The sequence below is a fragment of the Triturus cristatus genome, chromosome 4_1 (genome assembly GCF_964204655.1).
Source record: "Triturus cristatus chromosome 4_1, aTriCri1.1, whole genome shotgun sequence".
In the NCBI taxonomy this organism is placed as follows: Eukaryota; Metazoa; Chordata; class Amphibia; order Caudata; family Salamandridae; genus Triturus; species Triturus cristatus.
The window spans coordinates 1,156,099,805-1,156,123,218 of record NC_140585.1 but is presented as its reverse complement, the minus strand read 5'-3'; the positions used below and the strand labels follow the sequence as shown (position 1 = coordinate 1,156,123,218).

At 46.5% G+C, this 23,414-nt stretch overlaps 1 protein-coding gene across 2 annotated transcripts in view; it reads left to right on the top strand.

Moving 5' to 3' along the window:
* Nucleotides 1-11,750: 11,750 nt before the first annotated feature.
* The window catches only part of DDX39A (DExD-box helicase 39A), a 38,369-nt gene continuing 26,705 nt past the window's right edge, over nucleotides 11,751-23,414 (top strand). The window contains exons 1-2 of one of the 2 annotated variants that reach the window (XM_085654304.1): nucleotides 11,751-11,888; nucleotides 20,158-20,367. In XM_085654304.1, the coding sequence (XP_085510430.1) occupies nucleotides 20,160-20,367 (208 nt within the window). In that variant the 5' untranslated portion in view covers nucleotides 11,751-11,888; nucleotides 20,158-20,159. The remainder of the gene's footprint in view (nucleotides 11,889-20,157; nucleotides 20,368-23,414) is intronic. The other variant, XM_085654305.1, reaches the window with a different exon arrangement.

Sequence of the window (23,414 nt, the reverse complement as noted above, 5' to 3'; positions counted from 1 at the left end):
TAAAGGATGCTGAATGTAATTATTCCATGGTGGAGCGAGAAGCCCTGGCTTGTTCTTGGGCCATTACCCATTTCAATTTCTAGGTCTCGCCTGAGCCAGCGCATGTGCAGCTCTGGCGAGACTTTTAGTAAGGGGGCTTGAAAAAGCTCACCACATGCTTTTGCTTGTGGCCTAAAGCTTGCGGTTACGCGCACAGGCTTCATCTGGCATTCCTCACTCGTCATGGCTCATTAAGCGCATCGCTCGCGGGCACCCTTACAGCGCGCGATCACTTTCATTTTCACGTTTGTGTTTATTTTCGAAACGCAGTATGGGGAAAACCAGTTATTTGCCGGGTATAATACAATTTGGTCGAATAAATAAACGGGGCTTATTATAATTACGTTTTCACGCTAGGAATTGAGTACTGAAGCCACTAAAACGCTTAGATGTAGCACCAAGAAGCGGTCTGCCTTTGCCGCTTCAAGTGCTATATTATCTTAATTGTCAACTGATTCTGTTTGCAGCCATGACCCTTTCTCCCGAGCAGCTCTTTAAAACTAAGTGGCCTCCTCCAATTCACCAACCCCTCTCCCCACTACCACTTCCCACTCAAACTCATGCCTGGCACGCCTCGGAGGTGTGACACTCTGTGACGTGCGCTGGTGTCAGTTCTCAGCTTATGTTTCCCATGGCTTGGCAGTCACATGCTCCCGAATGTGTTGTCAGTTGCTAGGAGACTGCAAGAGGGCTGTACTCGCCGAGATGCTGCAGACATCCTGGGGTTAAAATCTCACTTTTTCACTTCCCGAACAGTTTACGTTTACTGCTTCTTTGACACCCCTTCTCCGAATCACACTTAAACCTTACATTTGCTTTATCATGGGGCCAAATTAGATCTGTGCAGCACATGGTGCTGCTGATGTGTGCTGTCATTAGTGCGGTCCTTGTGCATGGTTTATGCTGTTGCAGGACATCGGCGAACCACGCCATTACGATTTCTGGCGGGCTCTTGGCATTTCATTGATGCAGCTTGTAGTAAATAAACCTTAGTCTGGGCGGAAAGTAATGCAGCGTTGACACCATGTGCGTGCTTCTTAAAGGTCCACTAACCTATTCAGGTTCTTCAGCTGGGTGTTGAGAAAAACACACTCCTGGGTTATTTTAGAAACAAAAATCACATTTGCGGTATTGAATGAAGTTTTCAGAAAATACACGTTTGTTCACCGTTAACTGTTCAGACTTGTGGTTTTTTTTGTTTTGAGGCATAGATTTTGGCATCGGCGAAACATGCACTCAGAGGACTGTTTGTTTTTTTGTTTTCATATTTCTGTCTACTGCTCACGAATACCCACTTTAAACCATTCAGTGGCATGCAAATAATTTAACCGTATCAAGGTGATACCTGTTAATATGAGAGGCCGGTTCATTTTCTCTCATACATCGAGCGCCTAAAATTCCAAACTTAACTAGGTACGTTTTATGCCAAGGTGTGTGGATTACACTGTGTCACGGCAGCATCACTGAGCACCACCACAGCATCAATCAGCACCACCACAGCATCACTCAGCGCAACAGCAGCATCACTCCGCGCCACAACAGCATCACTCAGCGCCACCACAGCATCACTCAGCACCACCACAGCATCACTCTTCGCCACCACAGCATCACTCAGCACCACCACAGCATCACTCAGCGCAACAGCAGCCTCACTCAACGCCACCATAGCATCACTCAGCACCATCACAGCATCACTCTGCGCCACCACAGCATCACTCAGCGCCACCACAGAATCACTCAGCGCCACTACAGCATCACTCTGCGTCACCACAGCATCACTCAGCACCACCACAGCATCACTCAGCACCACCACAGCATCACTCAGGGCCACAACAATATCACTCAGTGCCACCACAGCATCACTCAGCACCACAACAACACCACTCTGCGCCACCACAGCATCACTCAGCACCACATCAGTATCACTCAGCATCGCCTTTGCACTAGTACACCACCACATCATCATCACTCAACAAGACCTGAGTATCATTCAGCATCACCTCAACATCGTCTCCGCACCAGTCACCACCACCACCACTACCACCCCAGCATCACTCAGCACCACCTCAGCCTGCTCTCGGAATCTAGCATCTGTTGATTCTCCCCTAGCATCTGGCCGCTGCTAGTGTTATAATACAGGTACTAGTTCCCAACCTTCACCCTCTGATTGTTAATGCCCCCTCAAAAAAAAACTTTAACAAACAACCATTGGAATAGGCAGAAACAAGTTGCCAGCATTGCAAGAACAAAAGAAAACTGAGGAAATGTTTTATTGTAAATACTTTTTTTAATATGGTCGCTCAGTGGTACATAATGCCTTCTTTGTCACATATAAGGTAACAAAAATGCTTCTGACACTTTTTTATTAAAACGTTTCAGCATGCTGCACAGCAGCCACACTTCTCTACAGCACAGCTTAAAGACATTGGCAAAGTCAATAGCTCTGACTAAACACTTATAAGGCCCCAAAGGCGAGACCTATTGGCTATGCCAATGCCTGTTTCTTATGGGGATTACCTTTCACTGTTCGTACTGATCACAAACCCCTTGTGTATATATATTTTCAACTAAAGGCAGGGAAAACACCACTCCCCAGATAGGCAGATGGCTCACTGGCTTAGAGGGCTACAATTTTAAGTTGAAATATGTACCTGGCACAAAAACCTTGGTGGCTGATTGCTTAGCTAAACTACCTTGTAAAGGAGTAGGAGCAGATGCTGATAGCATTTTAGATCCTGTCCTGTTACGGGAGATTCCAGGAATTTCTAAGGAGGAGTGGGAAACTGGCATGGTCAAAGATTTATTTCTCAAAAAGGTGAAGGAAAAAATTGTACACGGTTGGCCCACCAAGTCAGGAACTTTTGAGGATGATCTTAAGTATTTTTGGGCGGTTCAACAAGAATTAAGCTTTATTAATGACAGAGTTATGTGAAGGGATAAACTTGTACATCCTAAAGATCTCTGGGATAGAATTGCTGAGCTTGCTCATTAGGGTCATATAGGGAGGAATCTTACAAAATCAAACGTTGGAGCGTCCTACTGGTTTCCGGGTATGGATGAGGGTGTAGAAGGTAAGGTCAGAGATTGCTTAATTTGTGCCATGTGTGATAAAACCAGGATCACAAGGGCTGCTCCTTTGTTTCCCGTGAGTGTTCCCCTTAAACCCTGGGACAAACTTGATCGGGACATTATTGGTCCCCTAAAAACCTCTGTGTGGGATGGAAAATGTATGTTGGTACTTGTAGATTAATCATTCCCATTAGGTCACTACTAAGGTGGTCAACAAAATCAATACCCTATCTTTGATAGACTTTCTGACTGATGTGTTTATGACAGAAGGTGTGCCCAGTACCATCATAACTGATAAGGGGATACAATTCACTTCTGATGAGATGCAGGATTTTGGGGGAAAATACCTATACATCATTTCAAGACTGCCTTCTATTGCCCTAGAGCAAATAGGCTGTGGAATGCGTAAATCACACAATTAAAGATTGTATTCAGCTAGCTCACGTCTGTGAGACCTGTGGATAAGACTCTTAAAAATATGTTTTGGTCATACCACACCGCATTGAATTCTGTCACCAAAATCTCTCCATTTCTGGCCCTCAGAGGTAGGCTGATGAACACGAATAGGTTGGGAGGAGATTAACCCAGGTGTGTGTGCAGAGAGAAGATGGGTCACAATGTAGAACAGCACCAGGAGGAGAACAAAAAAATATATGTATATTTGTTTGTTTTTGCAGATTTATACAGCGCGAACTAAGCTGAAGGTATTGGAGCGCTCTACATGAGCACCAGTTACATTACACAAGGAGACATTCATTATTTGGTAGTCACAGGTAGATTAAGTGATTTGCCCAGAATCACAGGCTGCTGAGCTGACGCCGAGGCTCGAACCTGGTTCCCCAGCTCCAAAGTCGGCAGCTCTAGCCATAAGGCTACATTCTCTCCCCAATGATTCGAAACACGGTGTTAAGAGAGGTGATTGGAAGGCGGGGAGATAATGTGTTTTGGTAAAACTTCCTGACTTTCGCCGACAAGGTGGCAGTAAAGTGGCCTCTCGTGTTTAGCAGATAGAGATGTGGTGACCTTTTCTGTGATATCTATTCTAATTATTGATGTCCTGTCGATTTTGAATCTACAAAGAAATATACAATTTAATTATGTGTTTCAACGCAGCTAAATTGTCCTGGCAACTTTTATGTGGAACTCACTCCCTAGAGACCTCAGATGCAACCCCTCCTCCTGCTTCAAAAGGGAACCAAAACTCCATCTCCTCAACAAATACTTTACCGACCAACGTCAACTAACCTAGTCTTCTATATCCTAGCTGACTCCCCTCTCTCTTGACCGTCAAGGATAGATGGTTACTTGAATGTGTTTTTCTCCCTCCACTTCACTGTTTGTCTAATTATTATGTTTTACTTATATATTTATGCTTCCTTAGGTCCTGCTATGTAATGCAATTCTTTTTCTCTCCTGTGTGTATGTAAAGCGCTCTGATACCCACGGGTCAAGCTAACGCTATATAAAACTTTTTAAATAAATAAATAAAATAAATAAATATGTGTGTTTCCTAAAACGAATATGCACTAGGACCTATGTATTTCTGTGGAACCCACAGTTATCTTCCATTTATTGGCCTTGACCGGTTTACTACTTACATAGTTTTAAAACTATCCCTCACCTGAAATGATTGTATTGGGGTTTGGGATTTTATATTTGTGTGTATGTATCTATAAAAGGTATTCCTAATATTTCCCTACATCAGATGGGAGTGTTTGGAACTTTAAGAGTGTGGTGTTGGTGGAAAAGGAGTTGTGTAGGAATTTTAGCCAAGACCCTGGGGAACAATGTCTGATGGCTGGAGGATGAGGAACCTAGGTCATCAGGGGATGAGAGTCACTTCCATCTCCCCGACCTTCAAAGGGGAACTCACCATCTCCATCTACAGAACTGGAACCATTCTCATACAGGCCACCGACCCGCACCTCACCACTTTTGACCGCCACTTCCCCACACTTCTTTCCTTGTTAACTCAACTGAGCCGTCAAACCATATCTCCCCAACCCACCATTACCCTTACTAATAACGTGGAACTGATCCCATCTCCCCGCCCTGAAGAACCTCTCTCCAACTCATGGACATCAACCATCACTCACTATAATCACACTACCCCTATCATTACTCTCCGACGCCAAACACCCACAACTATTACATCTACTGAGCACACTAGGAACAACAAACTCACAATTAACAAACACCACAAGACCGATCTAGATCTTGACAGCTCGGACTCTAACCTCTGCCCTCCCGTGACCAAAATCCCCACAGGCACTCTCCGCTCGACCCGTGATAATCTGAACCCTCCCTCACAAACTACCTCTTCATCCAACACAGACCCTTTTCCCCCGACCCTTACGTCCCCCATGTCCAACGTCATCTCCAATCCAGTGGCCTCTCTCCCCTACTACCACTGCACACTGCCCCGCCGATGTCCCACATCCACAGACACAACCGGTCTCCACCGATTACCTCACTGACAACCCCCGCGACATCCCCATGGCCAACGTCGTCACCAATCCTTTAAACTCGTTCCCCCCTATTATCACTACACACTCCCCCTCCGCCGTCGCACACCCACATACACAACCTGCCTCCACCGCTAATCTCATTGACATTCCCCGGAAATCTGACTTCTTACCTAGAATTTCTCTCCCTCCTCACTTGGACAGTAGACCCCCTACTCCTCCTTTGAACCCCTTGACTGGGAGCATTACTAATCCGACTCCCCGCGTCCAACCTCTCCCCTCTCCTAACCCCACTGACTCTGTCCAATCCCCAACCCCTGTTCACTCTCCCTCCAAAGACCCAAGTCATGCTCGGCCCCTGCCTAAAACCTTAAACTTTTTCAGCTCAATAGCACAGCAACTGAACAGAATGGAGCTGAAAATTAACTCCCTTGCTGCTGATTTCCTATACTTACAAAAAGATCTTCTCAACAGGACCAAGCCGCCGTGCTCCCTCTCCCCGGGTAGATTTCCTCCCACCCCCCCTTTGCCCCTCAGTGCAACCCTCGTCCCTCCAGTCTGTCAGCGAGTCAGGCACTTCGACAACCCTTTTTGATACCGAAACCTGATGAGATCAACGACTCTTACCTCACTTTGAGCCAGAAGTCAGCCCCTTTCCCCATCCCTGTTATTATCGGCACTAACAGAATCCCTAAAAATGTCCACTCGCCTAGACCTCCTGCTCAATACTCCTCTATCCACCTTACTCCCCCCCATCATCGAGGCTCCCCGTCCTCTCTCTTGCATGCTCCTCAACTGCAGATCAGCAGTACAACACGCCACAGACATTGCTGAAGCTCCACTTGCTGAAGAAATTGACATCGCTTTTCTCACTCAATCCTTGCTCAATGTCCACTACACACCCATTCTTGACATTCTCACCCCTCCAGGGTACACCATCATTAGACAAGACAGACCGATCAAAACGGGGGGGGGGGGGGGACTAGCCGTCATCCACAAGGCAGCAATACAGATTACCAGACTTAAACCTGCAGAATACCTATCGTTTGAATACCTGGGTGTCGAACTCAGTGCCAAGGGCACCTCACCCATCAAATTCCACACCATCTACCATCCTCCTGGAGAGCGTACCCTTTTCCCCGAAGAACTAACAGACCTAATATCACGGTTCTCCATGACAGACACTAAAGACGTGTTCCTGGGTGACCTCAATATCCACTGGAACGACCCAGAAGACTCCACTGCCCAGAACCTATCCAACCTACTTGAAATATATAACCTCAAACAACTCTGCAATAAACCAACTCACATCACAGGTGCAACACTGGATGCGATCATTACCAACAATGATCTGGTATCTCTGACAGCGATTTCTCCCATTGACTGGTCCGACCACCACCTCATTCTGTTCAAGATTGATGCACTTGTCTTCCACCAACCTATTCGTGGTGACAAACCTAAACACTGGACCAGAAATATCAAAGCAATCCCTTTATCCGAACTCGAATCCAAGATTCATGCCCATCTTCAACTCCAACCCTCATCATCGACGGCCGATGACCTCACTACACACTTTAACTAAAAAATGACAGAGGTTCTAGACCAAGTAGCTCCTCTCAAACTTAAACAATTGAGGCTAACCAAATCCAAACCCTGGTTTAACGTGGTTCTGAATGAGGAAAGGCGTCAACTCAGACAAACGGAAAGGTCTTGGAGACTAAACCCCTCGACCTTACACCTAGCGCAACTTAGATCTGCTCGGCAAGCATACAAAAAACACATTTTTAGTGAAAAGGCGTCTTTCTTCCGCAGCCAACTAGATCTGGCAAAAAACAGACCGAGAGAACTCTTCAACATTGTCAAAAGCCAAACTAACTACACTCCCTCTCAAGAAATCAAAGCCACTAATGAGCGTTGTGAAGAAATTGCCACCTTCTTCACTAATAAAGTCTCGAAAATTGATCAATCCTTCATCCAAACCTCTAGCCCTCTGTTAGAAGGGCGACCTCCGGGGAGTCAGATGGCGTTGGACTGACCACCCCGAGGGGCACCGTTCCGTAAGGAAGCAGCCGAGCGCCGCTGAGAAGCCTCCTGGGCGAGGTCCTTCTCCTAGGATCGAACAGCCAAGTAATCCCCTCCCACCACAAAGGGACACAACCAGGGTATCAATGCTCACAAGTCGTTTATCAGAATTGAGGGTAGGTCTCCGTGGCAATATTTACAGGCGGATCAAGGGATCCAAAAGAGTCTCAGGGTTTGGTTAGGAACGGGGGTAGCGGGACAGTCTCAGTATCAGCCCGGGACGTCGTCCGCCGGGTTCGAGGGGGTCGCTTCGGTGAGGTCGAGCCGCGACGAGGTCAGCAGGGCTCCGGTGGTTGCTTCAGCGAGGTCGAGCCGCGACGAGGTCAGCAGGGCTCCGATGTTCCGTGAGGGTCTTCTTCTCAGCAAGGGGGAGCCGCGACGCAGTCAGCAGGGCTCGAGTTCTCAGTTACAGGCAATGAGTCTCTCTCCGTAGGGTCAGCCGCGATCCGATCAGCAGGGCTCTGGACTCCAGGATACAACTACTGTCCTGGTTGTGGGTTGCCCCAGATATATGGCTGGAGCCCTTTGATGTCCGGACCCTCGCGCCGGGGGGGCCGGGATGAGAGAGTCCAGACACCCAGCGGGGGGTGGAGCCATCGCCCAGGGAGGCCGGGGGCGATCGGACCCAGGTGTCGGAGGCCAGCGGGAGGCCCCATCGAAACTCCCCTCCTCCGGGATCTGTGGAGTTGCCACTCGACCCCCTTGGGTCGGGTCTTGGCGCCTTGATGTTGGGGCTTCGCAGGGACCGAGGCCCGGGCGGGCCGCGTCGCGAAGGCTGGTGCGGGTAGCGGGGTACAAGCTCGGGGGGCCCCGAAGGGTTGGGGTTGCCCCCGTTTGGTCTGGTAGGAGGGTTCGGGACCACGCCACGAGGCCGGGTCCAACACCCTCCTTCCCTCTTAACCTGCCCCACTCTAACCACCCCTGATCATTCAGAAAGAGTTCTTACCAAAAACAATCAGGTCTGCCTTCAGCTAAAAAACAATGCGCATTGGTCCGACTTTGAGCTAATGTCGGATAATGAGGTTTTCAGTATAATTTCTAACCTAAAACCTTCCTCCCACACTATGGACCCCATCCCATCCACAATCATAAAAGAACTTAACCACACTATTTCCCCTTTCTGGACAAAAATCATCAACGCCTCTCTCACCTCAGGCTGTGTGCCAGACTCCCTTCAACTTGGACAAATCACACCCATTCTCAAAAAACCAGGGGCCGGCCCTAATGATCTCAACAACCTCATACCCATCTCCAACCTCCCATTCCTTGCAAAAACATTGGAGAAATGCGTTCTCCACCAACTCAACAAACACAAACACATTGATGAGTTCAACCTCCTCGACACCTTTCAATCAGGATTCAGGAAAGGCTGTAGCACGGAAACAGCTATGCTCAACGTCTCTGACGATATTCACAAGGCTTTAGATGAAGGTGATGCCTGCCTACTCATCCTTATTGACCTATCTGCGGCATTCGACACAGTAAATCATCCAGCGCTTCTGGAGACCATATCGAAGCTTTCCGGCATCAATGGCACAGTACTACAATGGTTCACCTCCTTCCTTCAACACCGCTCGCAACAAATTAAAATCAACTCCTGTCTCTCGAAGCCAACAAAAGTCACACTTGGGGTCCCGCAAGGCTCGACCCTCTCCCCGGCCCTCTTCAATCTTTTCATGGAGCCCCTCGCAATCATCTTGAAAAAAGTTGGAGTGAATTACCACCTTTACGCTGATGACACCCAAATCTATTTCAAAATCAAGTCTCCCAGCGACATCCAACACCTCAATGCCACTCTAACCGAGATCCAAACTTGGTTCAACGCTAACCACTTAAAACTCAATCCAGATAAAACAGAACTAATCCTATTCTCTCCAAAAAGCAACCATCGTCCAATCCAAAAGTGGCTCAAGAATCTGGTCGCCCTAAACTGCCCCATCGTCCTGTCTGACTCAGTTTAAGTCTCTAGGCATCACCCTTGACAAGAACTTATCTTTGGAGGCCCACATCAAAAACTCTGCAAAAAGTGCTCTTTTCTCTCTAAAACACCTCAAGAAATTGAAACCTTTTCTTCCCCATGATGACCTCAAGACAGTAGTCCAATCCCTAGTGCTCTCTAAAATCGACTACGGGAACGCCATCCTAACAGGGACTCCAAACGCTCACCTAGCCCCTCTAAAGGGAGTGTTGAACATGGCCGCTCGACTCGTATCTGGAGTAAAAAGATTTGATCACATCACTTCAGCTCTCAACTCCCTCAACTGGCTTCCCATGGAAGGGAGGTGTATTTACAAACTGGCCTGCATCACGCACAAAACCCTTCACTCTCCGGCCCCTAAATACCAAAACAACAAACTGGTAAGAGCAGGTCAATCCAGATCGCTGATAAGCTCCAACTCACTCCTTCTTATTCCTCCGAAACTGAAAAAGAAAACCACACAATACCGATCGTTCTCTGGCAACGCTCCCAGGATGTGGAATGCTCTCCCTAGAGTCATCAGATGCAACCCCTCCTTCTCCTGTTTCAAAAGGGACCTGAAAATCCATCTCCTTAACAAATACTTTCCTGACCAACGTCAACTAACCTAGACTTTAATATACGAGTTTACTCCTCTCTCTTCTTGAAATACTTTATTTGATTTAAAAAATATAATCATAAAAGCAGAACATACACACCACACATGTACAAAAAAGATGATTAAAATGGCCAAGAATTGTAAAAGAAGAAAAATAAAAAAAAAATGTATAGCGGCAGAGTGTTAATGATGTGACAAAGAAATGAGTGTTACTGTCAGAGACTAAGATGGGAGCCTGAATTTATAAGAAAACCCAGAGAATGTAAACGTTTCATTAAAACAGTCATCAGGTAGCAGTGTCGATAAAAATCATCGGGGTCACATACCCTGATATTGCAGGTGTTGAGAGCACAGGAGAGACCAGAATGAAGTCTTGTAGGTCTACAGTTTTTGTTTTAGACACCTGTGACTCTTTTTAAAGTTGATGCCGGGCCTGCAATTTGTTGATTAAATTTACGATATACATGATGAATAAAAATAGTAAAACTTATGTTTAAAACTGTATTCTCTGGGTTCAAAGCCGAAATGATTGCCTGCCTGCAGGTCCGAGCTCCCAGTCTGTTCCTCTCTCTTGACATTCAAGGATAGTTGGTGACCGGACTGTGTTAACCACCTTATCTTCCATGCTGTATTTTTTTATCCCTGGTTTTGCTTCCTTACTGCCTGCCTACTATGTAATGCAATTTCCGTCTGTTTTTCTTTACAGTATGTATGTAAAGCGCTCTGATACCTACGGGTCAAGCTAGCGCTATATAAAACTTTTAAAATAAATAGAGTGTGGAGATGGTACTAGGGGAGAGTGTGTCTGTAAAATAAAGTAATGCTGAGCAGGCAGAGTTGGAAGCAGATTTGGAGGAGCAGTGCGGTGTTCCTGATGGAAGCTAATGGATACCAGAAGTCTTTGAGGGGAGGACATACTAGTAACAAAAGAAGTAGGGGACCATTCAAGTGGCTGGAAGACTATATATATATTTATGGTAGCAAAGTTTAAGTGTCTCTATGTTTTTATAAACTATTTTGTTTAGAGTTTTATTTTCATGGTCATTTTGCAGTATATGTGTGTTTATGTCGGTAAGTGTGTTGGTTTGTTGTTCTTTGTTACAATAAAGAAGGGGGTGTTGTAGGCTTGTTGTTGCTATGGCACTTCCATTTCACATCGTTCTTGAAGCTGTGATGTCAAGGAATCGATGGGAGGAGAGAGACGGTTGGAGAGCTAGGCGGAGGTCGGTGTTAGGCTCCGCTATTACTTCTACTTCGGACAATGAAAGCAAAAATTAATCCTACTTTGGTGTACCGTGTCACTGGAACTGATTATAAGTCAAATACATCGTTATGTATATAAAATTAAGCAGCCTCAAAATCGCATAATTCCAGTAGCCCTGGTCGTGATACAGCCTTCCCCTGAAAAATGCATCAATTCAAAATGGCCACTACCCAGGAGACCAGAGTAGTCCGTCCTCTATGTTCCTGCCATTCACTCCTTTTCGCTGCCGTCATTTCTGGCGCTCTCCGGCAGTGACGCAGTTTTGTTGTCCTATGGGAACGCTGCTGCGGCGTCACTTCCGTCTGGCGCGGTGATAAAGGATCCTGGTAGTGTTTAGAGCCGACCCCACGTGAACAGACCGGCGGCGTAAAGGAACGGAGAGCTCTAACGTAGGTAAGTCGTTGTATACGTTGCGGAGAATTTCAGACCGAAAAGCGGGGCAGAGATCGCGTCGTTCGGCGATTCCTGATCCTCCGGAGACAATTAAAAAACGGAGTGCAGTAGTGTATTTAATGGGGAGGCCCGATTGATCCTCTCTAGAGTTACGTGCTAAGATTTGCTTGCGCAGTTTGTCTTCACCTACGCTCAGCTCGGTATGGTGCTCGCCGTGAATAAAAAGATCGGTCTAACCCTTTCCTTTAGAGCCGCTCCCTTTTCTCTTTCCTATGTACGATACTTGGTATATCCGCGTAAGCGACTACGCAGCCTTTTAGATCGCCCACGTAGACAAAACTATTTTTACCATTAGGCTTATTTCTTACCATTCCCAGTTTTTTATTTTTATGGAGAACTTGGAACGGGTCTTTTAGGAAGGCGTTTCAGGATAATCCGCTTCGTATGTGAACTTTCACCATATAATCGTTTTTTGTCTACACGGGCCCCTCAAAATCAGTGTGATGCCTTTTTGGCATTTGGGAGGAAGTGATTAGTTCTGCGTGACTATTTCCCTGTCTGGTTCGAGTATTACTACAGATGCGGAATTCCTAAGGCAATTGTATGTGACGTAGGAGGATGAATAATGTGGTAAGTTATATTACTTTATCTCGAACTTGGTTAGCTTTGTCACCAGGCTGTTGTGTTAAAGCTGTCAATTGTCATGGGTTCGTTTTTTTTCAGTGGCTTTGTTTGTCACAACTCTAAAACACGGCCAGTCGCAGTCCCTACAGGCCCAGTATGATCGGTGGACCCTCGGTCCGACGTCTTGATCGTGGCTGGGCCATTTTGATACTGATGGTCTTGATACTATTTTGGTCCCAACTCTGACAGCTCCATGAGCAGCGTATCGGTAGGCACTCCTTGATTGTGTGAATAAGTCATAGAAGTATTTGGCCTCGCAGCATCGGCCAAGGCTGCAGTGTTCCCCGGCTAAGTTTTCGTTAGTTTGAGACTAAAGGGTTGTGTTGGTATTAAACGACCGATTTGGGAAATTGAACGCATTTTCCTAGGAGGGGCGCGAACGTAGTCGTGTGCATCTCGTAATACCAGCTGGCGCCGCCCGTCAGTTGTCATGGCAACATTTGGGAACAGGTGAGGGAGGCCTAGCAATCACATTTCGGCATTTACATTTTCCTTCAACTTGGAGTTGGTTTTGCTTTAAGCCTCAAAGCCTTTAAATAGAGCTATATTGTCGGGGGCGGTGGGGATGGAGACGCGCAATTAAATGTTAAATGCTAGTCAGTCGCTCCAGTGTCTGTTAAGGCACACCTGCTTATTTACAATTAAAATGGAGGTGCATGTACTGTATATGATGTCCAGTTATATATCTGTTACTTTGAGAATTGTCTTGCAGTGCATCGTTCTGACACTGGTTCTGGGTGTAGCAGACGCAATCAAATCTTATGTCTTCTAACTTCTGTACCATATTTTTTTGGGCGATGCTGTTCTCCATAACTCCAGATGTCTGAATTACTAGGGCTTTCCCCTGGATGGGTACTAGACTGGCCAACATCTGTGCTTTCTGGTTCAAAGTTTAAGAATGTCTGAAGAAAGTGGTGTGGTGGGTGGATGCCTATTTATTAATTAACTTGAGTCTTATATAGTGCTGGCTAGACCCGGAGGTATCCGAGCGCTTTACATGAGGGGAGTTACATGGGTTACACGTTACAATTTGTTACAGAAGGTACATGAATTACAAGTTACATCCGTTGGTTCAAGGCATGTAGAAGGTAAGGGGATAATGTAAAATGACGACTGGGAGGGAGATTAAGCTGAGAATTGACACAAGGAAAAACAAAGCAGGCAGGGGGAGAGGGAAGGAATGGGTGAGGCAAGCAAAGCATGGAGGGAAGAGGTGGGGGGGGGGGTAGGAGACACAGCAAGAAAACAAGGCAGTGACTCTGTCCGCCTGGGTGGGAGACAGCTCCCCGCGGTACAGTGATCATTCCAAGTCTTGCATTTTGTGATTCCCTTGTCGCGGTGGACTCTCTCCTGGTGTCACTTAGACTCCAGGGAATAGATACTGGATCCCTTACCAACAAGGGGAGGAGTACCTTGGTCATGGGCACACTTAGAAGAATGAAGGAAGGGGGGGGGAGGGGGTAGAAAACCCAGCGTGAACAGTGTCCGACTTCTGGCAGGGTAGGAGACGGTTCCCAGTGGTAAGGGGGTCAATCCCAGTCCTCCACTATGTGAGACTCTCTTGTCACTGTGGACTCTCTCAGAAGGGTCTCCAATTCCAGGGCATAAATGCTGGATCCATCCCCATCAAGGGGAGTAGGAGTGCTTTGGACAAGGGCATACTAGAGGGGGCCATTGTAGGGAGTCGGGTTGGTAGTGTTACATAGGTTACAAGTTGTTACGGAAGGTACATCAATTAAGAGTTACATCCATTGGTTCAAGGCGTGTTGAAGGGTAAGGGGTTAATGTAAAAGGGCGAAGAGGAGGGAGATTGAGCGGGCCACAGGCACAAGGATAAACCAATCAGGCAGGGGGAAAGATTCAGGAGAGGAAAGGAATAGGGGAGGCAAGCAAAGGATGGAGGGAAGATGTGGGGGAGGGGGTAGGAGACACAGCGAGGAGACTAGGACATCCAGGCTAGACCCGGAGGTATCAGTGCTTTACATGAGAATTAAGACTTGTTACAGCATTACATCAATTAGTTACATTACAGTAGATTTGTTGCTAGTGCATTCAATAAACATAGAAAAACAAGATGATAAAGAAAACAATCTGTCCAGCTGGCCCCTCTGCTCACCTTTGGGGACCACACAGGGCGTAGACCTGAAAGCGCCTGACCCGTGCCATTTTGAAGATAGACAACATCACCCCGTATGTGACCGGATTCCTGCAGCAGGGGACATGGTGCAGCCCTTGAAGCTCAGTGCCTCTGCAGTCGCTCAGTACAGCAGCCCGAACCAGGCCGGCAGCGCAGCTGCGTCTCCCCACAGTCATATCTGTGAGCCGTTTAGATATGCGCCTCCCCCCCCCCCCCCCCCCTCCCAGTTTGGAACCCCCGGCATAAGTTCCCACCAGGCGTCCAATAGTCCAAGCTGCGCTCACCTCTCTAGTCGGAAGACCGCAGGTGAGATGGTAATTACAGGATGGCTCGTCCGCGATTCTCCGGTCAGCCACCACTCCATCCCAGCCGCCTCTTCTACAAAGTAACCTGCTGGCTCTTCCACTGCACTGCATGGTTTCTTCCACTGCACAGGCGTTCTTCCTTGAGACTACAAATCTCGCATATACCACTCGGCTGCAATGAGGACCGCCCCAGTTCCGCTTCCCTCGGTCTGGACCTGGGCGGATGCTGGATTAGTCACCACTGCTCCTGTAGCGTTATTTCCAGCCTCGCACCAATCATCCAGTTGAAACACTGCTGGGCGGCCTCGGACCCCTGCTCCGGGACCCCCGACCAGTCACTCCACTTGTTCGGCCTCAGCAAACCTACAATTGTCTATTTGCCCCATTTTAAATCCCTTGCAAAATTGTCCAGGACTGATGCGTGCAATATTCTTATAAGTGGCTTTTAACCAAACTTTTTTTTTAATTTATCTTTTATTGTCATAAACATTTTGTTCTGCCCACAACACCATACAACATCTTGAAATGGGTCGTCAGCCTGCTTCAGCTATTGGTTACCTTCAGAGTGACAAACCTGGCTCTGAGAAGGAGCAGATAAAGTTATTCCATTCAGTGCCAGGAGCTAAGATGGCAGTGGGTGCATTTTGAAACCTGCAGCTTCCCCCAACAGTAAATATTTACAAAGTTATTACCGTGTGAAACTAGCTTTGACAAAGGCTAAGAGCTTGCAACCAACCAGCACCATACATTAGTTTTGCAAGCGCTTGTTTTTTTGCAGCCAGTCTGCGTTTCTTAGTAGTTAATTAAAACTATTTTGTAATGACATGCAGTCAACAGCATATCATTTGCCCATTTTTCAATCCACGTCTATTCATCACTTATCAAAGTGCCATCAGTGTCATTATTACTCCTAAAAATCACTGGTATGCAGCAACGAACATGTGCCACACTAATTTTTATAAACAAAAAGCTGCTGGCTGTTCATTTGTATCGCCACTATTGTGACACCTGCTATGCCTCGAATAGCACAAACCTAGATATTTCCCTTTTTATCGGAGAGTACAGTCTTGCTATTGGCACAGTTTTGTAACTTCTCATGAGTCGTTAGTCAGCTGGTTTTCAAGGTTTTTAGATCTTGGTACCTGGTTTTGTATCTACTTCAATATTTGCTTAAAACATCCATTGGTAAGGTTGTTAAATACCATGCTAACAGAGCTTCAAATGACACCACCTTGGGCTACATAGTGCCAGGGATCATTTTCCTCATGATCCCTTTTTTCAGAGCCTTTGAAAGAATCTATTGGCGCGTTATCTGCAGTGCCTTTGCGACGCGGGAATACCTCTGCGACGTGCAAAAACACAAAATAGTCAAACTGGGAGTAGTGTAAGGGGATGTGTACTTAGTCAATGTGCTATGGGAGGGCCAAACACATGCGGGCATGACTCCTGCATGTCTTGATGAATGCATTCTCAAAAATGAGCCACACTGATGTTTACCAATTGTAGAAGTCATCCTGTAAGCCCACAGATGGAACGCAACACGTCTCTTCTAACCGAGACACAAACACCCGTATCACCCAATACCCATAACCAATCGTAAACCCTAAAAACACATGTACCGCCCAATAGCATTACCCACTCCTAAACTCTCAAAATACCTGTGCCACCCTATATTCTTAATAAATGCCGTTACCCACCCCATTACCCTAAAAATACCCATAGCACCCTACAGCCCCCAAACCATAAAAAAATACCGTTGCCACCCTACCCTTACCACTTCCAGATAGATGGGTTTCTGTTACCTGATGTATACTTTCATTTTTAGGTCTCGCTGAGTCAGCGCGCATGCGTTGCTTGGAGAGACATTTAGTAAGTGAGTTTTCAAAGTGCTGCTGGCTGGCCTAGCGCTTGCGGTCACACAAGCGTGCACCCGCCAGCGGTAAACAGTGTCTTTCGCTGCTGGTTTTCTTCACACTGCCTGTTATCAAGTACGCACACTATCTTTTTTTTTTTATTAAAGATTACCTACTGTTGACTTCACGATCTAAAGGGAGATTTGCGTGTACTGCTCTTCACCAATGTGACCAGAGATGACTTTCACTTTGAAACCTTCATATTGCATAGCGCTCAGAAATGTTTAGTGTTGATAGTTAATCTAAGCAGAAAAGCACCAAATGTAAGGCGGCTTCCAGGCTTCGTTTGGAATGGAGAGCAATTTGCATTAATTACTGAGGCTTTCACTCTGCTCCAATTAATTTTCTTTATCGGCCATGGCTGGAAAAGACAAACTGCTGTGGTCCGATCGGAGCTGCTGCGAACAGGATGCTCTCTGCTGCTCCGCGAGTCTAGTTTTTAACAGGCTATTTACGTTTGTAAGAATCCTTTTACGGGATAAATGTTTTAATATCAAACCACTTTTCGAATTCACTCGCTTCTCTCCTACCTGTGCTTTGTAGTCAGTCTTCGCGCTCTCAGCCCTCGTTTGCACCACCACTGCTGCCCTCAGTAGTCTTGCTGCCTCTTTTTGGGTCCCACACATGCACAAACATGTTTTATAACAGCACTCCATTTAAGCGTATAAAACGAGGCCAGGTAAGTATGAGCCCAGCGCACTGTTGGCCATATACTGAATTTCATCTTGTTTCAATCTTTTCAAATTCCTTCCTTTCCTCGGTTGATTGTGCCTTCCTGCCTCTATAGCTCCTCCCTTCAGGAGGGCAGCCCGAGGCTGCTCATCTACAGAGTAATCTCTCTGCTTGAACTTTTCTTTTATTTCTGGCAACATGGTGAATGGTTAATCGGTATTACAACTCAGGCGAGACGTGCCTGCTCTCACATAGGATCAGTATTAAACCGCTGAGAAATGCTGCTGTCAGTATGTCATGAGTACAGTAGCCCTGCAGAGACATGCATGTATTTCCAACTTATTCTTGAATTGCCGATGCTTGTATATGAGCAGTTAAAGTGCCAGTACTTCAATATTGCGAATATTGCATCTGAACTTACACATCCCATTGAAAGCCACACAGAAATGTGCAAACTGTCATCTAAAACGATAACTATTCTTAAGCAGGGTAGGTATGTTCAGATACATGTATTGCAATCAGGCTGCACTTCTATACTGTCAATTCAGTGCCGCAAAATGCATTTAAAAACGGGTTGACCAATACCGCTACTCGTATATTATCGCAGCTCGGCTGAAAATGGAGACTTGCGCGTTTTAAATTTTCAAGTGGAATAGAACTCAGTAGGTTGTTCTCGACTTTAACAAAAAATTCTGCTGTGATGCAAACCCAGCACCACAGAGGTGACAATAGGGTGTGCATGAACTGCAGTGCAGCATTAGCCATGATGTGACTTAAACTCATATTTCATTTCTCCCTGTGTTCATGTGTATGTAAACGTGACCGCGCCGGACAGAATGACTGCACGTGAGATTTGTTCATTTGTTAGGACATGCTAGAATGGCAATCTTCTTTCCGTCACAGGGCTTTACACCACAGCATGGATTTCATTTCCTTTTACAATATTGTCATCACCTATCTATACCGGCCCCAGGCTTACTTTAGGAATCTTCTCAAGCTTATCCGGCATTCAGTGTTCTTTTGTAGCAAGCCCCACAGGGTGAAGTTGCTCATATCAGTTTTGAGACAGGAGGAATTATTCATCACTACTTTCCGTTGCCCCTGTAGGAACGGAGTCATGCACACAGCAAGGAAGCATAGCCTGTTTGCTGGGAGATTGCTCTATGCAGGGATGATACCTAGTAATTAAGAGTCCGCCTCTGCCAAAGAACAGATGCACAGTATGAATGTGCGCAGGCTGTTGGAACTGCAGATGGGAGCCAGACGAGCAATGCAGCATTCACACTAAAACATAGTGATTGTTGTCGTGCGTGATTCACACATGAAAATATTCTGTTGGGCCATATTCAGTGTCCTTGATTTTGAAATTATATTTTACCCACCTTTTTCTTAGAATTTACCCTGGTGTAAATTTTCTTGCTTCATAAGGGGTTAATACTAGTGATAGGGGGATACATTTAGAAAAAGCTTTCTAATCTCGCTGTGCCTCTTCCAGCCCTATCTTCCAGTGCTTGGCAGAAATGTCTGTTTCCAATAGTCCACCTACCAAGGTATTTCATGCCCTGGGATCCTCCTGTGGCAGGCCTTTCATCCACTGTGGCCTCTCCCACATCTCTGATAAAATTCTTACTCAGGCACCTGTCTCTTCTGTGGACAGGGAAATGGTCAAGTCATATACTCATGGCCACTATTCAACTAGATGTTCTTGTGGCTGGTGTGCCCAAGAAAGATGCATTATGAACAAGCATTGGCATAGCCAAAAGGTCTCGCCTTTGGGACCTTATAAGTATTTATTTATGCAGCACAATATTCTTGGTGCTACATCAACTGTTGCATGGCTAAACACTTAAAAGGTCACAAAGGCGAGACCTATTGGCTATGCCAATGCTTGTTGTGGTAAAGGCATATGCATGGTAGCGGCGTTGGCTACCCTTTGTGTAGCCAACAATGTCCATCTTTCTCTAGAATCTCCACCTACATTAGTATCTGTTTCCATGTGAAAGCTACACATGGATGTGTAGGTTCAGTATCTACCCACTGTGTAGTTCTTGTTATACTTTGGTCGGTTCCTTCACACACACTTACCCAGTCTCTCATTAATTCCAGACCTCTTTGGCCCTGCACTCCTTTATGCCCTTTTAAGATCGATTTTGGCCCCATCACGTTTTTGTCATGCTTCTACTGACACTATGGCCATGATTAAGAGTTGGGTGGGTAATTCTGACCCTTGCATAAGCCCCAATTTACGCATAAGTTGTAATTGCAACTTGCTAGATTTTGAATGCATCCACTAAGTATTGGATTTGTTGAATAACTCGACCATTTTTACATTTTGACATGTCAAACCAGCCGAAATTTAACAAACTATGCAGTATTCACTGTTAACCATCAATCTGCATGTTTCCCAACAACTCGTAATGTGTTTAGCGTACTCAATGAATAGCTTACCCTGTGGCATTTCACATGCAATAAATGCTGCCTATGTGTAACCAGGCCCCATGTCGTGTGCTTTTAACTTATCGTTTGGTGACATCAGTTTTGTCATTTTCTACTTCTAGAAATGGCAGAACAGGATGTTGAAAATGAGCTCTTAGACTACGAAGAAGATGAGGAGCCGGCAGCAATTACTGAAACATCCACCGCACCAGCCAAGAAGGAGGTAAAAGGGTCCTATGTCTCCATCCACAGTTCTGGCTTCAGGGACTTCCTGCTTAAGCCAGAGTTGCTACGTGCCATTGTGGACTGTGGTTTCGAGCACCCGTCAGAAGGTGAGATGTCCTAATTGGTTTTTAATGTTAAAATGAGAATGCATACTGGACTCGGATTAGGTCTGTCCATGCATGCTTACATGTACGTAACAAGCATTTGCACTGCAATAGGACTTGCAATTGCAATAGTTTAAGCTATTTGCATTTTAAATGACAATGCCTTTTATTTATGTTTTGATAAGTAACTCAAATAAGGCATTGCCATTTACAATGCCAATAGCTCAAACTCTTGTAAATTTCAAACATGCGGCTGCCATTGTTTCGGGCTGCTCCAGGGCTCAGAAAATCCACTTGCTCGCATTTGGAAGCCAGATTTAATTAGGACCCATTATTTTTATGCCCTGCTCGCCCTTTCTGGTGAGTAGGAAGACAAACTGACATTTAACCGCTGCCTCTGAAAGGTGAGCATATGCGGCAAGATTTAAAGGTTATTTATTGTGCACAAAGTGAATGAGCAATAAAAATGACTTTAAATCTCAACATGTCGCATTTGCTTGGCTTTCAGAGATAGAGGTCAATTGTGTTACAGTTGGATTGGGTAGATGTTTCAAGTTACTAGACCTGCAGGTCTGGTGACATTTTTATGATTTTTCTAACCATGTGCTTGCAAAGTGAAAGCGTGCATGGTGCACTGAATGTTGAACGGAGGCATGTTGTGCCTGTAGTAGGAGAAAACATTAAAGAAAATGGTGCTCATAAACTGAAAAGACGTGCCGTGTAACAGAGGTAAAAGGGTCAGTCCTTTTGGGAGGTTACAAATAAAGGCAAGGCCAGTACTAAGGAGGGACTAACAAGCCTATTAACAAATCAGATGCCAGAATTTACCATGAACAATGACACAAGCTGTTAGAAATGGGATCTCTGGTTGGCTAGGGCTTGCGCCAAAGCCAGGCAGAGACCACCACTCTAAGTCAGGGCTGGGGAGTTACACGCCAAAGATAACCCCTGCTCACCCCCTTGGTAGCTTGGCACGAGCAGTCAGGCTTATCCCGGAGGCAATGTGTAAAGCGTTTGCGTGCGCACACAACACCCTAGGCCCACCACTTAAGAAACTCCACACAAGGTTCTATATTAAAAAATAGCCTTTTTATTATAATAAACACATTAGATGATCACGTATTTTACACTGTTCCAACTGGCACTGGGCAGTATTTTACAGGGGACTATTTACACAAGACCGGGCCACATGGACCACTGTCAGAATTGGCACCAATCACCAATTGTAAATGTAGAACATATAATTTGTGTTACAGTTGGTATAACTGTAGAGCACAACCAGTAACTACGGGCGCAATAATGACCTCAGCATTATCATAATAGAATCGGGTATAAAACCTATCCTGCATACATCACAGGGGCATAAACACATTATGCAATTTCTCATAAGTCTAACGCATAAGACCTTACCTCCTAAGTAGAATTACACTAGGGGCATATATCACACAGGGAAGTCTAATCTCCCCAACATAAACCTAAACAGGTAAAACAACCTCCTATGCAGAAATCATATCTAGAGGTATAAAACACAGGGTGCACAAAACCTACTACACACAGTACATTCCCTAACACCATAAGCATTAACACAGGGTGCGCAAATCATACTACACACGGTACATTTCCTAACACCATAAGCATTAAAACCCAATAGTACTTCAATCACACTAGGGTCCAGGTTGCACCAGAACCTAAACGTAGCAGCTGCCCACTACTTGCTGGGCAGCTGGGGACAAGAAGAGGGCCTAAACGCTGCAGCTGGCACTAAGTGCTGGGCAGCTGTGGTGGTCAAATGTGAGGAAACCAATGTGCTCCACGTTGGAGCCATCTGGCTCAGAAAACAAACATGTCCCCATGGAGCTCACGGGCTCCTGAAATCAATATGCGCAAACACAGCAAAAGGACTGGCCCCGAGCACTGGGGCGCGTACTGGCGTTTTAAATAAATGCAACATGCAATTGTTGGAGCCACGGAGGCTCTAAAAATAACATGCCCCAATGCAGTCACGCACTAAAGATAACTGGACCCCCAGCGTTGGAGTGACCCCTATCAGGCGGGGGCTACTCAGAAAATAGTCCAGGACACCGAGAAAGACATGGGCCCCTCTGGGCCCTCTATAAACAACGCTGCCCAGTGTTGGAGCCACTCGGGGATTTAGATCAATAAGGAATGCCACTTTGGAGCCACGCAGGCTCAGAAATGCAGGCGCTCATCGTTGGAGCGGCCCACTGCACACACAGGGCCGCTCTGACTCGGTGCCCCGTACGGGCGCCTTAACGGAACCTGCTCCCTTGAGGAGGGGGGAGCCAACTGCCCATGTCCCCTGCCCAGCCCTAACTCACTGGGCTTCGGCGCAGGGGATTCCTCTATTCGGGCCGCCGCCACGCTTCACCTGGTCCCCCTTGACGGGACCGGGACTTAAGGGGTGGAGCCCTCGTGGCTCCTGCAATGTTCGGGCGGCCGCCACGCTTCACCCGGTCCCCCATCTCTGGACCGGGACTTAAAGGATGGAGCCCTCGCGGCTCCTGCCATGACTCCTTTTCCGGGGCTCCCTCCAGCCAATGGGAGCCCCGCAACGCTCGCAATGCTTCCCGCTTCGCTGACCCAGCTGAGGTCCCACCCACGTCACAGGCAGACTTGCCTGACTTCCGGGCGGCGGGGCAGCGACGGCAATTTCTCCGGGCACGAGGGGTAGGCTCCCTCGAGAGGGAAAATAAATGTAGAAGCGGGGTGGGCACCCGCATTGATTATGAAATCAAAAACGAAGACTCCTGCATCAGGCTTCTCCCCTTTCCTAGCTTATCTTTTTGGTGTTTTCCCAGGTTGCAGTGAAAAACTGGCTGCTCTTCTTCCGGTTTTTATTCACGGGCTTGCTTTGGGTTTTTATACATACATTGTTCTTCTTTGCTGCTGGGTTGCACAGTGGTTTGTTTTCTCAGTCCAATAAAAGTGGCATTACCAGGCTGGTGCTGGCAGGAAGTGCGTGGCTTTCATCCCTGAATGCGACATGTGTGCAGACTTGTTTCTAAAGACGTGTATTCCTGATGGAGAAC